General features: G+C 35.6%; 1 protein-coding gene across 5 annotated transcripts in view; it reads right to left on the minus strand.

The window, feature by feature from the left end:
- The window catches only part of LOC138709175 (zinc finger protein basonuclin-2-like), an 893,892-nt gene that overhangs the window by 699,129 nt on the left and 181,482 nt on the right, over positions 1-13,281 (minus strand). For 3 of the 5 annotated variants that reach the window (XM_069839735.1, XM_069839734.1, XM_069839733.1), the window contains one exon: positions 11,979-12,170. The exons of the other annotated variants lie outside the window; for them this stretch is intronic. In XM_069839735.1, the coding sequence (XP_069695836.1) occupies positions 11,979-12,170 (192 nt within the window). The remainder of the gene's footprint in view (positions 1-11,978; positions 12,171-13,281) is intronic. 5 annotated transcript variants of the gene reach the window in all.

Consider the following 13,281-nt stretch of genomic DNA (forward strand, 5'->3'; position numbering starts at 1 on the left):
ATTTTATTATCATAATAAGCTTTGTGAGTACCTATTTATTAAATTGAAAATAATATAGGTTTCAGTGCTTAAATATAATAAGCCCTATGTGATATAGCCTATGGGCTGAAGAGTTGTGTAGGTCTGATACTCTCTAAAAATTTCTTGCTGATGATTTTGTAATTTATTTTCTTTTTAATCCGGTGATCAGTCTATTCTACACGACTATTCCTATTTAAGTGAATGCTCTGTCAAAATAAATAGGACATTCTACTTGTCCTTGCGGGTCCTTCAACTGCAGAAAGAAATAAAGTTACATTTCTTGACAGTATTTCTTCTTAAGAATCAATTGAGCATTAATTATCTATTTGGCTCTATTACTTCTTATACGTATTCGGGCTTTATAACGACTGCATTTTGTTAACTTTGCTACACACAGCAAACTTTTATGTGTAATGCAGAATTGTTTACGCAAAGTAGATTACTTTCTGGTTTAATTTTCTATTTGTTTAAGTAGTGTAACTGTTAATTCTCGATCTGGTTTTTCTTAATACATTTATTTTTGCTACAAGTCTTTATTTGTCATTGGCAAGAATTGTCAAAGTTCCACTATCACGTAAATATAATATTATATTTATATAACATAAATAATATTATTCATTAAACACAAAGTGTACAACTTTCAGCCATTTTTTATTTGTTCTGAAAGCCTAGCTCGGGACGAGTGAGGGTGAATGTGGAATATTTATGGGATAATGATGATAATGGCGATGAGTAGTGCTCAGGTTCCTAAGACATGCTATATATTATCCTGGTCTCTTTTTACAAACTTAAGTTAAATTAAACACATTTCTAGCTCTTCTGAACACGATGACATGGTTTTATTGGTCATATTGTACCATATTTTAGCATTAAGTCATATTTGACCAAAAAGAATGGCACAAAAGCATATAAGTTAGACCACTTACCTATTTGGCCAAATTAGAATGTTTTAATAGTCCTCCAAGTGTTATTTACATATTTTATGTCAATAATGGCAAGATATTTTGTTTGTGTTTGGTTATTTATTTTGGGTTTCCTTTCCTTTTAAATATTTTGTGGTCAAATGAAGTTCGAAGGTACACAATGGAATTCGCCAACAATAAGTTGTCAAAACACAAAAGACAAAAGAATGTTATGAATATGGCCAGATTGTTGATGGTCGGTCTCGTCTTCACCAGATTTACCATTGCCAAACATGACACTTAAGAGCTTCCAAACTGTTACTAGGTAGTATAATTCAAAAACTGTCAGTGAGACAGCGACCCTGTTAACATAGCTGTACGAGATTTAGTCAAGTAGAGGACAGACAAACATTTTTCATCCCTTTTTTCCCCTTTCTACTTTTATAGGGTTAACACCTCTCTATGGTCAGGGTTGCCATACGTCTAGGTTTTCCGAGATTGTCCCGGTGTCCCGAAAAATTCGTTCGGGACGTTCAGATGTCCCGATTTTGAGTTGGTTTACAGCTTCTTTGTATTTTAAGGTTACTACAATATACTGTATCTATTGTGTGATTTAGTCTAACTTGCTGAAAACTTTAAATAGTGATATAGAAGAGACATTGACTTAAAAAAAAGTCCAGCTTTCAGAATCTGAAGCGTTTGATCAGTTTGTTTGTTTGCTTCAAAAACTTTGTGAGTACAAACTTGGGTGTTCATGAATGGGAAAGCGGAAAAGTTCAAGACGAATGGCTTAAATTTTTTGAGACTGTAAACCATACAGAACAGTATTCAGAATTATTGGAAATCTGTCAGTGTATTTTCGCTGTGCCTACTCACAATGCAAATCTTGAACGCAAATTTTCTCTGATGGAAGTACAATGAACTGATGAAAGAAATCGGTTAACCATACACACTATAGAAAGCATATTGCAGTGCCATTACAATTTGAACATGACATATTCTGAATTTTACATGTATGTACAAAGATATCCATTCAAGCTGTAAGAAAAACTGAGAAATATCAATGGTATGATTATTAAGAAAGAAGCAAGCAATATTGTGTTAATTTATTTGCAAAATTATTTTAATTCCAATAAAAATCAAATTTTGCACACTGACCGGGTGTTTTAATTATGTCCCGGTTTTAGTTCCAAAGTTTATGGCAAGCCTGGCTATGGCCAATACAAAGAGTTAATATTCACAAAAACAATTTTGTAGAAAGGTGAATAAAAAGTTTTCTAAGTAATTTTTGGACAGTATTGAATTTGTTTTGCGTCATATTTACATGTTTTATGTCATATTTTGTTAATTTTAGGATAGAGTTTTTAGGTCATAGAAATCCGAGCCTTAGTGGTGAGAAACGGGAAAATCCCGACAAAAATCTCTCACTTTCGCTTTGCTCATCACGAATTTCTTCATGATCCAGAAAGGAATCGAACTTGGGTCGCTCCGGTGGAAGGCAGAAAGGCTAACCACTCGACCACGGGCAAGGTTATGTACTTACGTATATGAATGAGAAGCTTGGTATCAAAGTTGGACAACTCCAATTTTGCTTTTTTACAGGAGAGGCGAAAAACTAGATCCCTGGAAACCAATGTCACCGTTATACGTACATTCTTTTTAAACATTCTCATTGGTGGTATAAATATTTTTTTCAGTCTCAAAATGTGATTAAAATTAATATTCATTTCCAAATTTAAGTTTAAAAATTGGAGTTGTCCATCTCTGAAACTAAGTCATGGAGTTCTCTATTTTTGAAATCAAATGAAGCCATATTTAAAGTGGAGGTGTCTGTTTTTTAAAGCAAGCGAAGCCATATTTAAAATGAAATTGTCTACTTTTGAACCTAAGTCTCATCTAATTCGGTTTCAAAGCAAATTTACGTAAAACAGAACTTATTCAACCACAAACCGATTATGTAAACAATCAGCCATGTTGGATTCGCGATGCATGATGGGAAAAGGTGGTACGAATGTGGGCTACTTATTGACTAATAAAAGAATTGTCCTAATTTGAAACCAAGTCACAGTGGAGTTGTCTACATTTTGATTCTAAAGCACACAATTAAGTGCTATTTTCGCTCTGTTCTGTCCGATTTTGAACTTAAGCAGTTTCAGAATCGCATTCAGCACACAAAATTCTATGAGAAACAGTCAATATCTCGAAATAAAAAAACGGAGTTGTCTAACTTTGATACTATGCTCCTCAAATGAGAACAATAGAAAAACAATAGACTATGCTGAAGAAATGGTCTTAAACAAGGGAGTCGGAACTGCACAGGATGGGATGCGTCATGACAACGCCGCAGAAAGGTGCGAATGAAAAATAGGAACTGAAACGAGGGCCTGCCTTATGCCTTCTGCTTACGTCTGTTAAACGGTAGGCAACCCAAAGCTGATGTCTACCCAACTCTAACCTATAATTATTACTCAGGAGGGAAACAAATGACTCGACCGGACACGAGAAAGGGAAGGAGGAAGAGAGACAGACAGAGCGAGTCAACTTGATTGGCTAGACACCGAAAACCAAAAACTCGCAGTCTGCGTTGGAACAGTTTTTCTGCCTCGGCCATAAACAGTTTTCCATCTATATTCTAATGACACTGAATATGTTCACCGGCAGAGATATATGTGTAGCGGAACAAAGGACAGGGCCGTCGCTGGTAGGGATCGAGTAGGTTACCTGAACTTCTAGAGCTGGTAAAATAAGCTATTTGAGGAATGATATATCGTCATTCCTAGCCTTACACCCTTAGTTTAAAATGTGGGAGGCCACACACTACTAAATTGTCGTTATGGTTTAACTAGCTTTTTAAAAATTATTTCTCATATTTCATCATCATCATCATCATCATCGTCCTACTATTTATCCAGTTTTCTCCTCATTCTTGCGGGTATTTTAAACCAGCATTATATTTTCTACTTCATATAACTCCCTAATTATGTTGTCAGTAGAACGGAATGCCAGGAAGAACGCAATAGAACAAACACAAAACAAAGGGGACACATATGGGGTGCTATTCATAGACATTTCGCTAGCCCGCGCTACGAGCGTGCTAAACTAGCCCCGGATATCTATTGGTTACTTGTACAGGATTTATATCAATTCATATCGCTAACACTGGTTTATAAATACGAAAAACGTTAGTTCGCTGATCATCCACCGGAAGTCTGCGCTAAGAATGTCTATGAATACGGCCCTTAGTCTTTAGACTGCTATTACACTATCAAAGTTCTTTGACAAAGAATATGATAAAATATTTTATCAAAGACCTTTGATAAAAGATAGGATTTGGTGTTTATTGCACTACAGAAAATATTTCATAAAATATTTTATCAAAGATAACCTAAAATTAGGAACAAAAGTTCATCTAACACTTGTTCCACGACAGTTAACACATGTTCCGAGGATTTGTTGATATTAAATATTTACGTGTTAAGTTTATGATTTGTTGATACTAATATTTACGCGTTAAGTTCATAACACCATGAATGAAGAAATCCGAACTCGGAAACAATGATCTAATCCGAAACGATTGCTGCGCACAACGGAATTCATTACCACCGCATTCAATTTAAATCGAACAGTAGCGTCCATATTCCTAGATTATACACAAGCCTTTGACAGGGTGTGGCATGCGGGCTTGATTTACAAATTAATTAACAATAACTTAAACTGCCGCCTAGTAAAACTGTTAGAAAATTATATTCGGGGCAGAACGTTCCAGGTTAAACTGAACGACGTGCACTCCACGTCGCGAGGTATTAACGCTGGTGTGCCTCAGGGCAGCATTCTGGCACCGACACTTTTCCAAATCTATATTAATGACCTGCCTTTTAATCAAAATTTCAATAATAGTATTTTAGCACTATACGCTGACGATTCGGCATTTCTCACGGCATCGTGGAAGCCAACTGTCGCCATTACCAGGCTACAAGGTCACCTGCGTGACATTGAACCATGGCTCCTCAGATGGAGAATCAAATTAAATATATCTAAAACACAAGCCATCATATTTAGCAGAAGAAATAAATTCAATAGACCGGGTATAAATCACACGAAGTTAGCTATAAATGGATCACAAATCGAGTGGAAAACTTCAGTCAAATATCTCGGAGTAACACTAGACAGACGGCTCACATTTTCTGAACATATACTACAAAAACTCAGACTTGCCAATGCTAGAATGGTGGAGCTTTACCCAATATTAAATAGAAGCAGAAATCTAAATATACACACAGCTCTAACTTTGTATAAAACATTAATTAGGTCAGTAATACTATATGCTTGTCCTGCTTGGGGACATGCACCTATTACAGTCCGTAAAAAATTACAAGTTTTCCAAAACAAAATTTTAAGATTCATCACAGGACTTCCTAGAGTAACTCCTGTTAGATTGATTCATGAAGAACTAGAAATATCGACAATTCAAGAATATATTTCAAATCAAGCCTTCTGCACGTACACCAAGTCGTACAGCAGCACAAACCCACTAATTTCTTCACTAGGAAATTACAATCCTGCATTAGATAAACATAAACGACCTAAGAGTGTACTCCACCCCCTAGCTTGGAACGACAACGTACAAGACGAATACCAATTTGAACTCTAAACAACCATTTGACTCCTCAGACATACATGTCAATTAATGCACTAATAATGTTGTTTCTCTGTTCCAGGGTCATCACGTTATTGGCTGCATAGATGCCTTGAATTCTTTGTAACAAATGAATATGTATTTTAATGTACTTGTACTTCAAATTATGATTAAATGACAACCTCCCACCTGAACATATTCCGACCACACTATAGCCAATTGGCTTGTCATCAGCACGACATCTCATCCTGCTCTAGGTTTTTCCGTGGTTTCCCTTGAGCAATAGACAAATGTCGGGATGAGCCCTAAAAGAAATGGGCCACGGACCACTTCCCTTCCCCCACTCTTTCTCTTCTACTATCACAAAGAACTTGCTAATTTCTTAGATAACAACCCTGAATTATGATAATAGGGGAACATAAATATATTGTAAGTTCACAGGGCTAACGGCTTCGAAGCTGGGTACCTGGTTCAAATGAAGTGCACTGGTAGCAATCTGAAACATGAGATAGTTACTCTGCCTGCCATTAAAAATTCACTTCACTAAATCCCCAAGGGGGGGGGGGGAAAGTATTATGCTTATTTAGCTACAATTAATTCAATTATTACATAAGGATTTTACTGAAAAGAAATTGAAAAATAAAGGCCTGTGGGTTAAACCGTGGATTGCAAAACGTGATAAGAGAGGTATCCATCAGAATTTATTGAAAGAGCTACAATGCGAGGACTTGAAAAGTTATACAAATTATTATAAAATGTTATTATTATATAATATTAATATTATATTATACAAATTATTTATTTACAACATTTAATTTCTTTCATAATCCGATATTAGAATTTTTGTGGTAGTAACAGTCCAGTTACATTTACGTTCCGCCATATTTGTTTCAAGGTATAGAAATCTTTTATCAAAGATAACAAGATGCACTACATTTTATAAAAAGATCTTTTATCAAATAAACTTTTATAAAAGAAAACCAATTACACTGTTATATATTTTATAATAATTATATATTTTATAAAAGATCTTTGTCAAAGAACTTTGATAGTGTAATAGCAGGCTTAAGGTGTGAAGACGATTCTTCACAGTTCTGCTAGGAATTTGACCCGAATACTTTGGGCTTTCGATTTAGAATGATAACATTTGGGTCAGAGCGGGAAACAAGTTTTAATTAACCTGGATGTAAACTATCCTATAATTATGAATTTAGCATTAAAAAAGAAAGTCGCAAGACAAGAAGTGACGAAATTTTAATGATTTCATAATCAAATGAAGTTGCTTTTCTTTATTGTAAGTGCGGATCATGAATACGGAGTACGGTCAAAGTAAGACTCAGAACTGAAGTAGCAGACTTGAGGTTTAACTTGAGGTTAAAAGATACAAGAAGATAAAATTGATCTGCTTTTTTCTTGTAAATGTAGGTTATGCTTTCCGAACCGCTAGGGCTTTGGCTTTTCACAGTGAAGACCCAGTTTCAAATTCGGCGAATCCAAAAAGAATTTGTTTGTGGATATGTCCAGTTATCCTGCAACTGTTCCATTAATCATCATTGTACTGGTGTAACATAGATTAACCTGCTATGCCAGGGGAAATGACGAAGTGGAAAATATTTCTACAAATCCGATGCGTTACTCTCAGATCGGGACATCTCATTAAATATGCTTTTTAAATTAACCATTTAAGCTTTTTTATTCATTTTGTTATTATTTTAATGAATTTCTACGCTTTGCTGAAAGAAATACTTTTGAAAATTTAATGCTGATTGATGTTGATACTGATGATTATGATGATTTTCATTCATGATTTTAAGCATAGATCTACTATTTATGTAAAGTCATTCTGTTATTATGATTGTTTTATGATGTATTTTTGTTGAATTCTTAATTCTTGTCTTGAAACTAATCAAGAAATTCCATTCCAGATCCAGAAAAATTGCATTGAATGTTGTCAAAATTGTTGTTTGATATGCAGAAACATAATTATGTATATATGTACATATGGCTATATTTACAATTTTAAAATTAATATGACAATTAAGCAATCATAATATAGTGCATACATTTTATTTTTCCACGCTTTCAGATGTAGACTACAGTGCGCACATGCTGCGCCGTAGAATGAGTAAATAATTTGCATAAAAGAGACTGAAATGTTGTTAGATGAAGATTGAACTATTAGCATGTTGGACAAAACATATAGGATGCCCGAAAACAAGATTGGAAATGAAAGAACAAATTTTCTGAAGAGAAGAAATGGGAAAACATTGCTCAATCCTTGATTGTAGGCCTATATGATGAATGATGATAGTGATGCTGATGATGATGATGATGGTGATGATGATGATGATGGCAAAGATGATGATGATGGTAAATATGATGATGATGATGACGATGTCGGCGAATAATCTGATATTAAGACACGATTAGCCGAATGGGTAGAGTTTGTATTTACATCCACTTTTGTTACTTCAAGTGCAATTTTAACGGAAAAAGATTTGTTACGATAGGTTTTCTAATACTCGTATTATTCCGTTTACCCACCATCACTCCGCCATTTGCCATAACTCACAAACATTTTGTTATCGCTACCTCAGCAGCAAAATATTTGCACACAAGACTAATTCCATGGAAGAAAATTGTAAACGTTGTAGGTCTAGGCTATGTAGAAAATAATAACGGAAACTATCGGCATTGGTGCTGACGTGTGAGTATTCAAGTATCGAACTACCCAAATACTATAATAACACTTAGTTTAATGTAATATTAACAATTGTCATTGATAACAAAAAACGCATCAGTTACAGAATAGTAATTTTCTTAGAATGAACGCTGAATCATACGAATATAAAGACAACAATCTTCCACGTAGTCCGTCTGTTCTATTTTGCGAATGTGAAAACGAGAGAAACATTTTATACACTGCTATTAAATGTAGACAAAAGAAAAAAATAGCGCTAAAAACCTTCTTGGAATGAACACAAGTTCTGATTATACAGCTAGTGTATTTATGGTTGCAGCAAAACCAATTAAACGCCCACAAAGTTAACAGTAATAGTATGATCATGGCGACTGTTATGTTGGTTGGAATTTCTGGCAAAACAACGTTATTATTACATGGCGTAAACCGTGATTTATTAACTTCTAAACACATTTTAATCTCAGCTTGTGTGGCAGTATGATTTCTTGCACAAAATCAAACTCATTACGAATGGTTAGGAAATTATAGTATAACACTTTTAGTTGAAATGATACTACACACAGACAGGTTTGATGTCAATAAACAGTAGATTGCATTGACATCGCGTCTCTCGAATGGTCAGAGAGTTACGATGAAGATCCGAGTTAAGATTCTTACGAGGTCGAGTGGAATTTTAATCGGAAGAACACGGCGTTAGGGCAGTTTTCCTCGAGATACTCTCGTTTCCTCTGTAATAATTTCACCATTTATCCATACTTCACAATCATCTCAACTAGTAGCGATTTAGGACGGGAATATAGTTTCAATCAGAACGTTTTTCTAGTGAGTGACTTTAGATTCACATACGCCATATAGAGGCCTACTGTCGAGCTTGCCGTTAGACCGCCACTTAGTATTAGTGGAATCGGTTCTCCATTCTTAATGCTATTTCGGACTCTAGTTTTCATCTAGCATAAATTAATCTGCACGCGTCTGTCTAGCTTGCAAGGTTAAATTAAATTTGAAATATTGGACAGAGCGAAATAGAAGAGATATCAAAAGAAAGAAGAAAGAAAAGAGAGCGGCTAGGAAAGAAAGAAAGAAAGAAAGTAAGTAAGAAAAAAGGATTAAAAATAAAGCGAAAAATGAGAAATAAAAGAGGCAATGTTAAAAACATAGGAAGTGGATAATGGAAGAAGAAAAGGATGAAAAGAAAAAAGAAAAGGAAGGAGAAATGAGAGAAAATACAGGGACATCATTTTATTCTTACTAACATTTCCAATATTAACCTAACTATACCTTTGGATTAACGATTGTGAACCGGAAATACTGTTTGCTGTCCCCTTCCTCGACCGGAGTTTGACGACACTAGTTGAAAATACAATACAAATAACTTTACTAGGTATAGGAAGGAAGAAAAGTAGTGCATCTATTTACGTAAACTGAGAATTGTTATGATTTTGAGTTTGATAATTTTCGTTAGGTTTTTATTTAATCAAAATACAGTACAGTATTAACAGTAAGTGTTTTTACTCACTAAATGAACTATCCAAGCAGACGTATTTATTATCCAATGTATAGTATACTGTCTACAGCACATTAGCATACAATATTTACAGTGCATTTAAATTTAAAAAATAATCAAAATATGGGTATTTAAACAAATTATTGAAAATGGTGGTCGTTCATTTCGATACAGCTTCAGTTCCTTTGTGCATATTATCAAAAAGCATATCTTCTGAAATTGAATGTAAGGTTTCTTAAATGTAATTATTTAATTCTTCTATTGTTGTAAGATATTTAGCAAACACAACTGTTTCACAGTAACCCCAAAGAAATTATGCAAAGCATTCAAATCAGGCGACATGGGGGAGCCATAATCCTGCGCCAGTTGAAATAATTCTGTAACTACTATATAACAGAGTACCTTACGTATTATCAATTCAATCTTCACTTCTTCCCGATCAGCACAGATACATTTACTCAGATATGCTCTCTACTGTCCGTCCATGTGGTTATGTAGGAGGGACTTAGGAAGGGGGGAAATCACGTGACACTTACTTAACGAGGTCCTTTTATTTAAATTATTTTAAATAGTTGTATAATATTACGTAGAAATCCATTCCTACCAGAAATTAACGTTTCCAGAAAAGAGCTAAGACAGCCCAGGCACTAGCCTTTACAGAGGGGCAGCAGAAGCGGGTGGAGGGTAAACCGGGCCAAACGGACGCACAGTGCGAAAATATGATTCAATAATGAATGCTCTTTCTTCACTGGAAAATGAGATATTTCTGGAACGTAATATACTATGAGAAATAAAAGAGAAAATGTTAAAAAAAAGAAAGTGGATAATAGAAGAAGAAAAGAGAGAAAATACAGGGACATCATTTTATTTTTACTAACTTTTCTAATATTAACCTGGCTATACCTTTGGATTAACGGTTGAGAATCGGAAACATCGTTTGCTTCCCCCGTCCACGACTGCAGTTCGATGATACTGCGTAAAATACAAACAAATCACTTTACTAGGTATAGGAGGGAAGAAAAGTAGTTCATCCATTTACGTAAACTAGGAAATATCACGCTTTTGAGTTTGATAATTTTCATTAGGTTTTTGTTTAATCAAAATACAGTACAGTATTAACAATAAGTGTTTTTACGCACGAACTGAGCTATCCATTTTCACGTATTCATTATGCAGTAGGTATGCATTATACTATCTACAACACATTAGCATACAATATAGAGAATGAAGTTAAATTTAAAAATAATCATAATATGGATATTTAAACATAATTTTGAAAATGGTGGCCGTTCATTTTGATACAAACTTCAGTTCTTTTTTTGCATATTTTTGCACTATAGACTATTGTACCTAATTCCAATTACCAGTTTCGTCCTTCGTACTAGTAACTCATGTTGAAATAATTCTGTGCCTACTCTATAAAAGAGTACTTTACGTACTGTAAATTCAATCTTCACTTCTGCCCGATCCGAAAATATAAAATTACTCAGACATGCTATCTACTGTCCGTCTAAGTGATTTTGTCGCAGGGTCGTAGAAAGGAGTGAAATCACGTGACAGTTAATTAACGAGGCCCTTTTATTTAAGTTATTTTAAACAGTTGTATAATATTATGTAGACGCCCAATTCCTAACAGAAATTAATGTTCTCAGAAAATAGCTAAGACAGCCCAGCCACTAGCCTTTACAGAGGGGCGAGCGGGTGGGGAAACCGGGATGCGACGTAGGCAAACGGACAACAGTACCTGTGCGAAAATATGATTCAATATAGAAAGCTCTTTCGTCACTGGAAAAAGCGAACATATTTATGTAACTGTTTACTATGACCGTAAGGCGACTTTTACTGCATACGCGTCCTTGGTTCTGCGTAGAGAACGGTTAGAAGTTTACTAGTAGAGGGGGTGGGAGTGAAGTACATTAAAAAATTCAGGTACAATAAAAATTGAAGTAGAAATAAAATTATGTCCCTGTAGTATAGGCCTATCGTAGGTGGCAGTGAAGACAGTACAATAAGAGGACTCATATTAACAGCATCTCGTGGATCGGGGCGCAGAGAATGCGACAAGGGAAAGTACAACGATAGCAGAGATTTGCATTCCTTCCATCGTGCTAACGCAACATGGAACATTTCGATGACATTCGGCTTCCAAGTGAAGGGCTGTAGGGATGAAATAAAAGCAAAGCATTATTGGTAGGCTACTAGATTTCCGTTTACCGTGCAAATGGTCGGCGCGAGGGCGAAGTGCCTGTCACCGACGGTGGCGGAATCAGCGGGTGACCTACTGGTGATGGTATTGGTAGTTCTGGTGGTGCAGGAACTACCGGTGGTTGTAGTATTGGTGTTTGTAGTGGTGCAGGTGAGTGGTGAAGAGTCGGGGCGGAAAAACCACGAAGCGACCGAAGCCCACTGTAACAACAGAAGAGACCACAGACAGTAGAGACATCTGGAATTTTGAGAAGAGTAAGAAGTGAAGACAGTGACCTCTAATAGTAATTGAAACGAGTTACTAAACTCACAAGAAGCATGGACACTGCTAGAAACTTCATAGATTTAAAATAACCCTCTAATATTACACACTTATGTCAGATTAGGAAAGACAATGTAACAAACTTAGAAGAACTCTGGGAAGAAAATAGAATTTGAAGCAGTGTTTTCTAATAGGACGGATCGTAGTAAACATTAGCTGCGGAAATGTATTCAAATACCGACTAAACTACGGTCGTTTGTCTGTTTCCATATACTTATGATATCTTTCGTTGTATTATATGGAGGCTCGGATACGCACCGACCCCAAATGGTGTTCATCTAGTGTTAGACCCAGGGAAGGTAAAATGACAGTGACAAGATAAGAAGTTGGAAGGGACATAAATCTGAATAAGTTTGCGTGATATTGTTTTCTTACAAGAGATGTTTGGACTAATGACGTATTTGTGAGAGCCCCATACCGATTACCCACATGTCTAGTCAGAGGTACTCCTATCCATGAAAGAAACTTACGTAATTTTAAGCACAAAAAAGTAAAAATAAAAATGAATCCATAAAATTACATAATAAATATGGCCTGTCGCTAAGAATTAGTTAAGTGGCACGACCGAGTACGCCTCGGTTCGGTTTCGACGCCCGGTGATAGCGAGAACTAATAGACGGATTAGTTCTCGCTATCACCGGGCGTCGAAACCGAAATTAAATTTATGTAGGCTACTTTATGAGGCGGGATTCGAATTGCGACTCTTACAGATTCATGTTTCTTGTCACCAAGGCCTAAACAGCGACAGCCGAAAGAAATTAAAGCTTTAATTTGAAGAAACAGCTAAATTGTTTAATTGGGACATAAGTTGACTATCTCTTCTAAGAAGAAAATTCACAGAACTTAAACACATGGTTTTTCTAACAGGAAATGAAGTGTGTGTGTGTGTGTGTGTGTGTGTGTGTGTGTGTGAGTGAGACTAATGCCTACCCACTTCACTTGCGTGATTCGGGTTCCGCATACCGTGGATAGATGGCAGGACTGTGACCC

This window comes from Periplaneta americana, chromosome 11 (assembly GCF_040183065.1).
Source record: "Periplaneta americana isolate PAMFEO1 chromosome 11, P.americana_PAMFEO1_priV1, whole genome shotgun sequence".
NCBI classification, from domain to species: Eukaryota; Metazoa; Arthropoda; class Insecta; order Blattodea; family Blattidae; genus Periplaneta; species Periplaneta americana.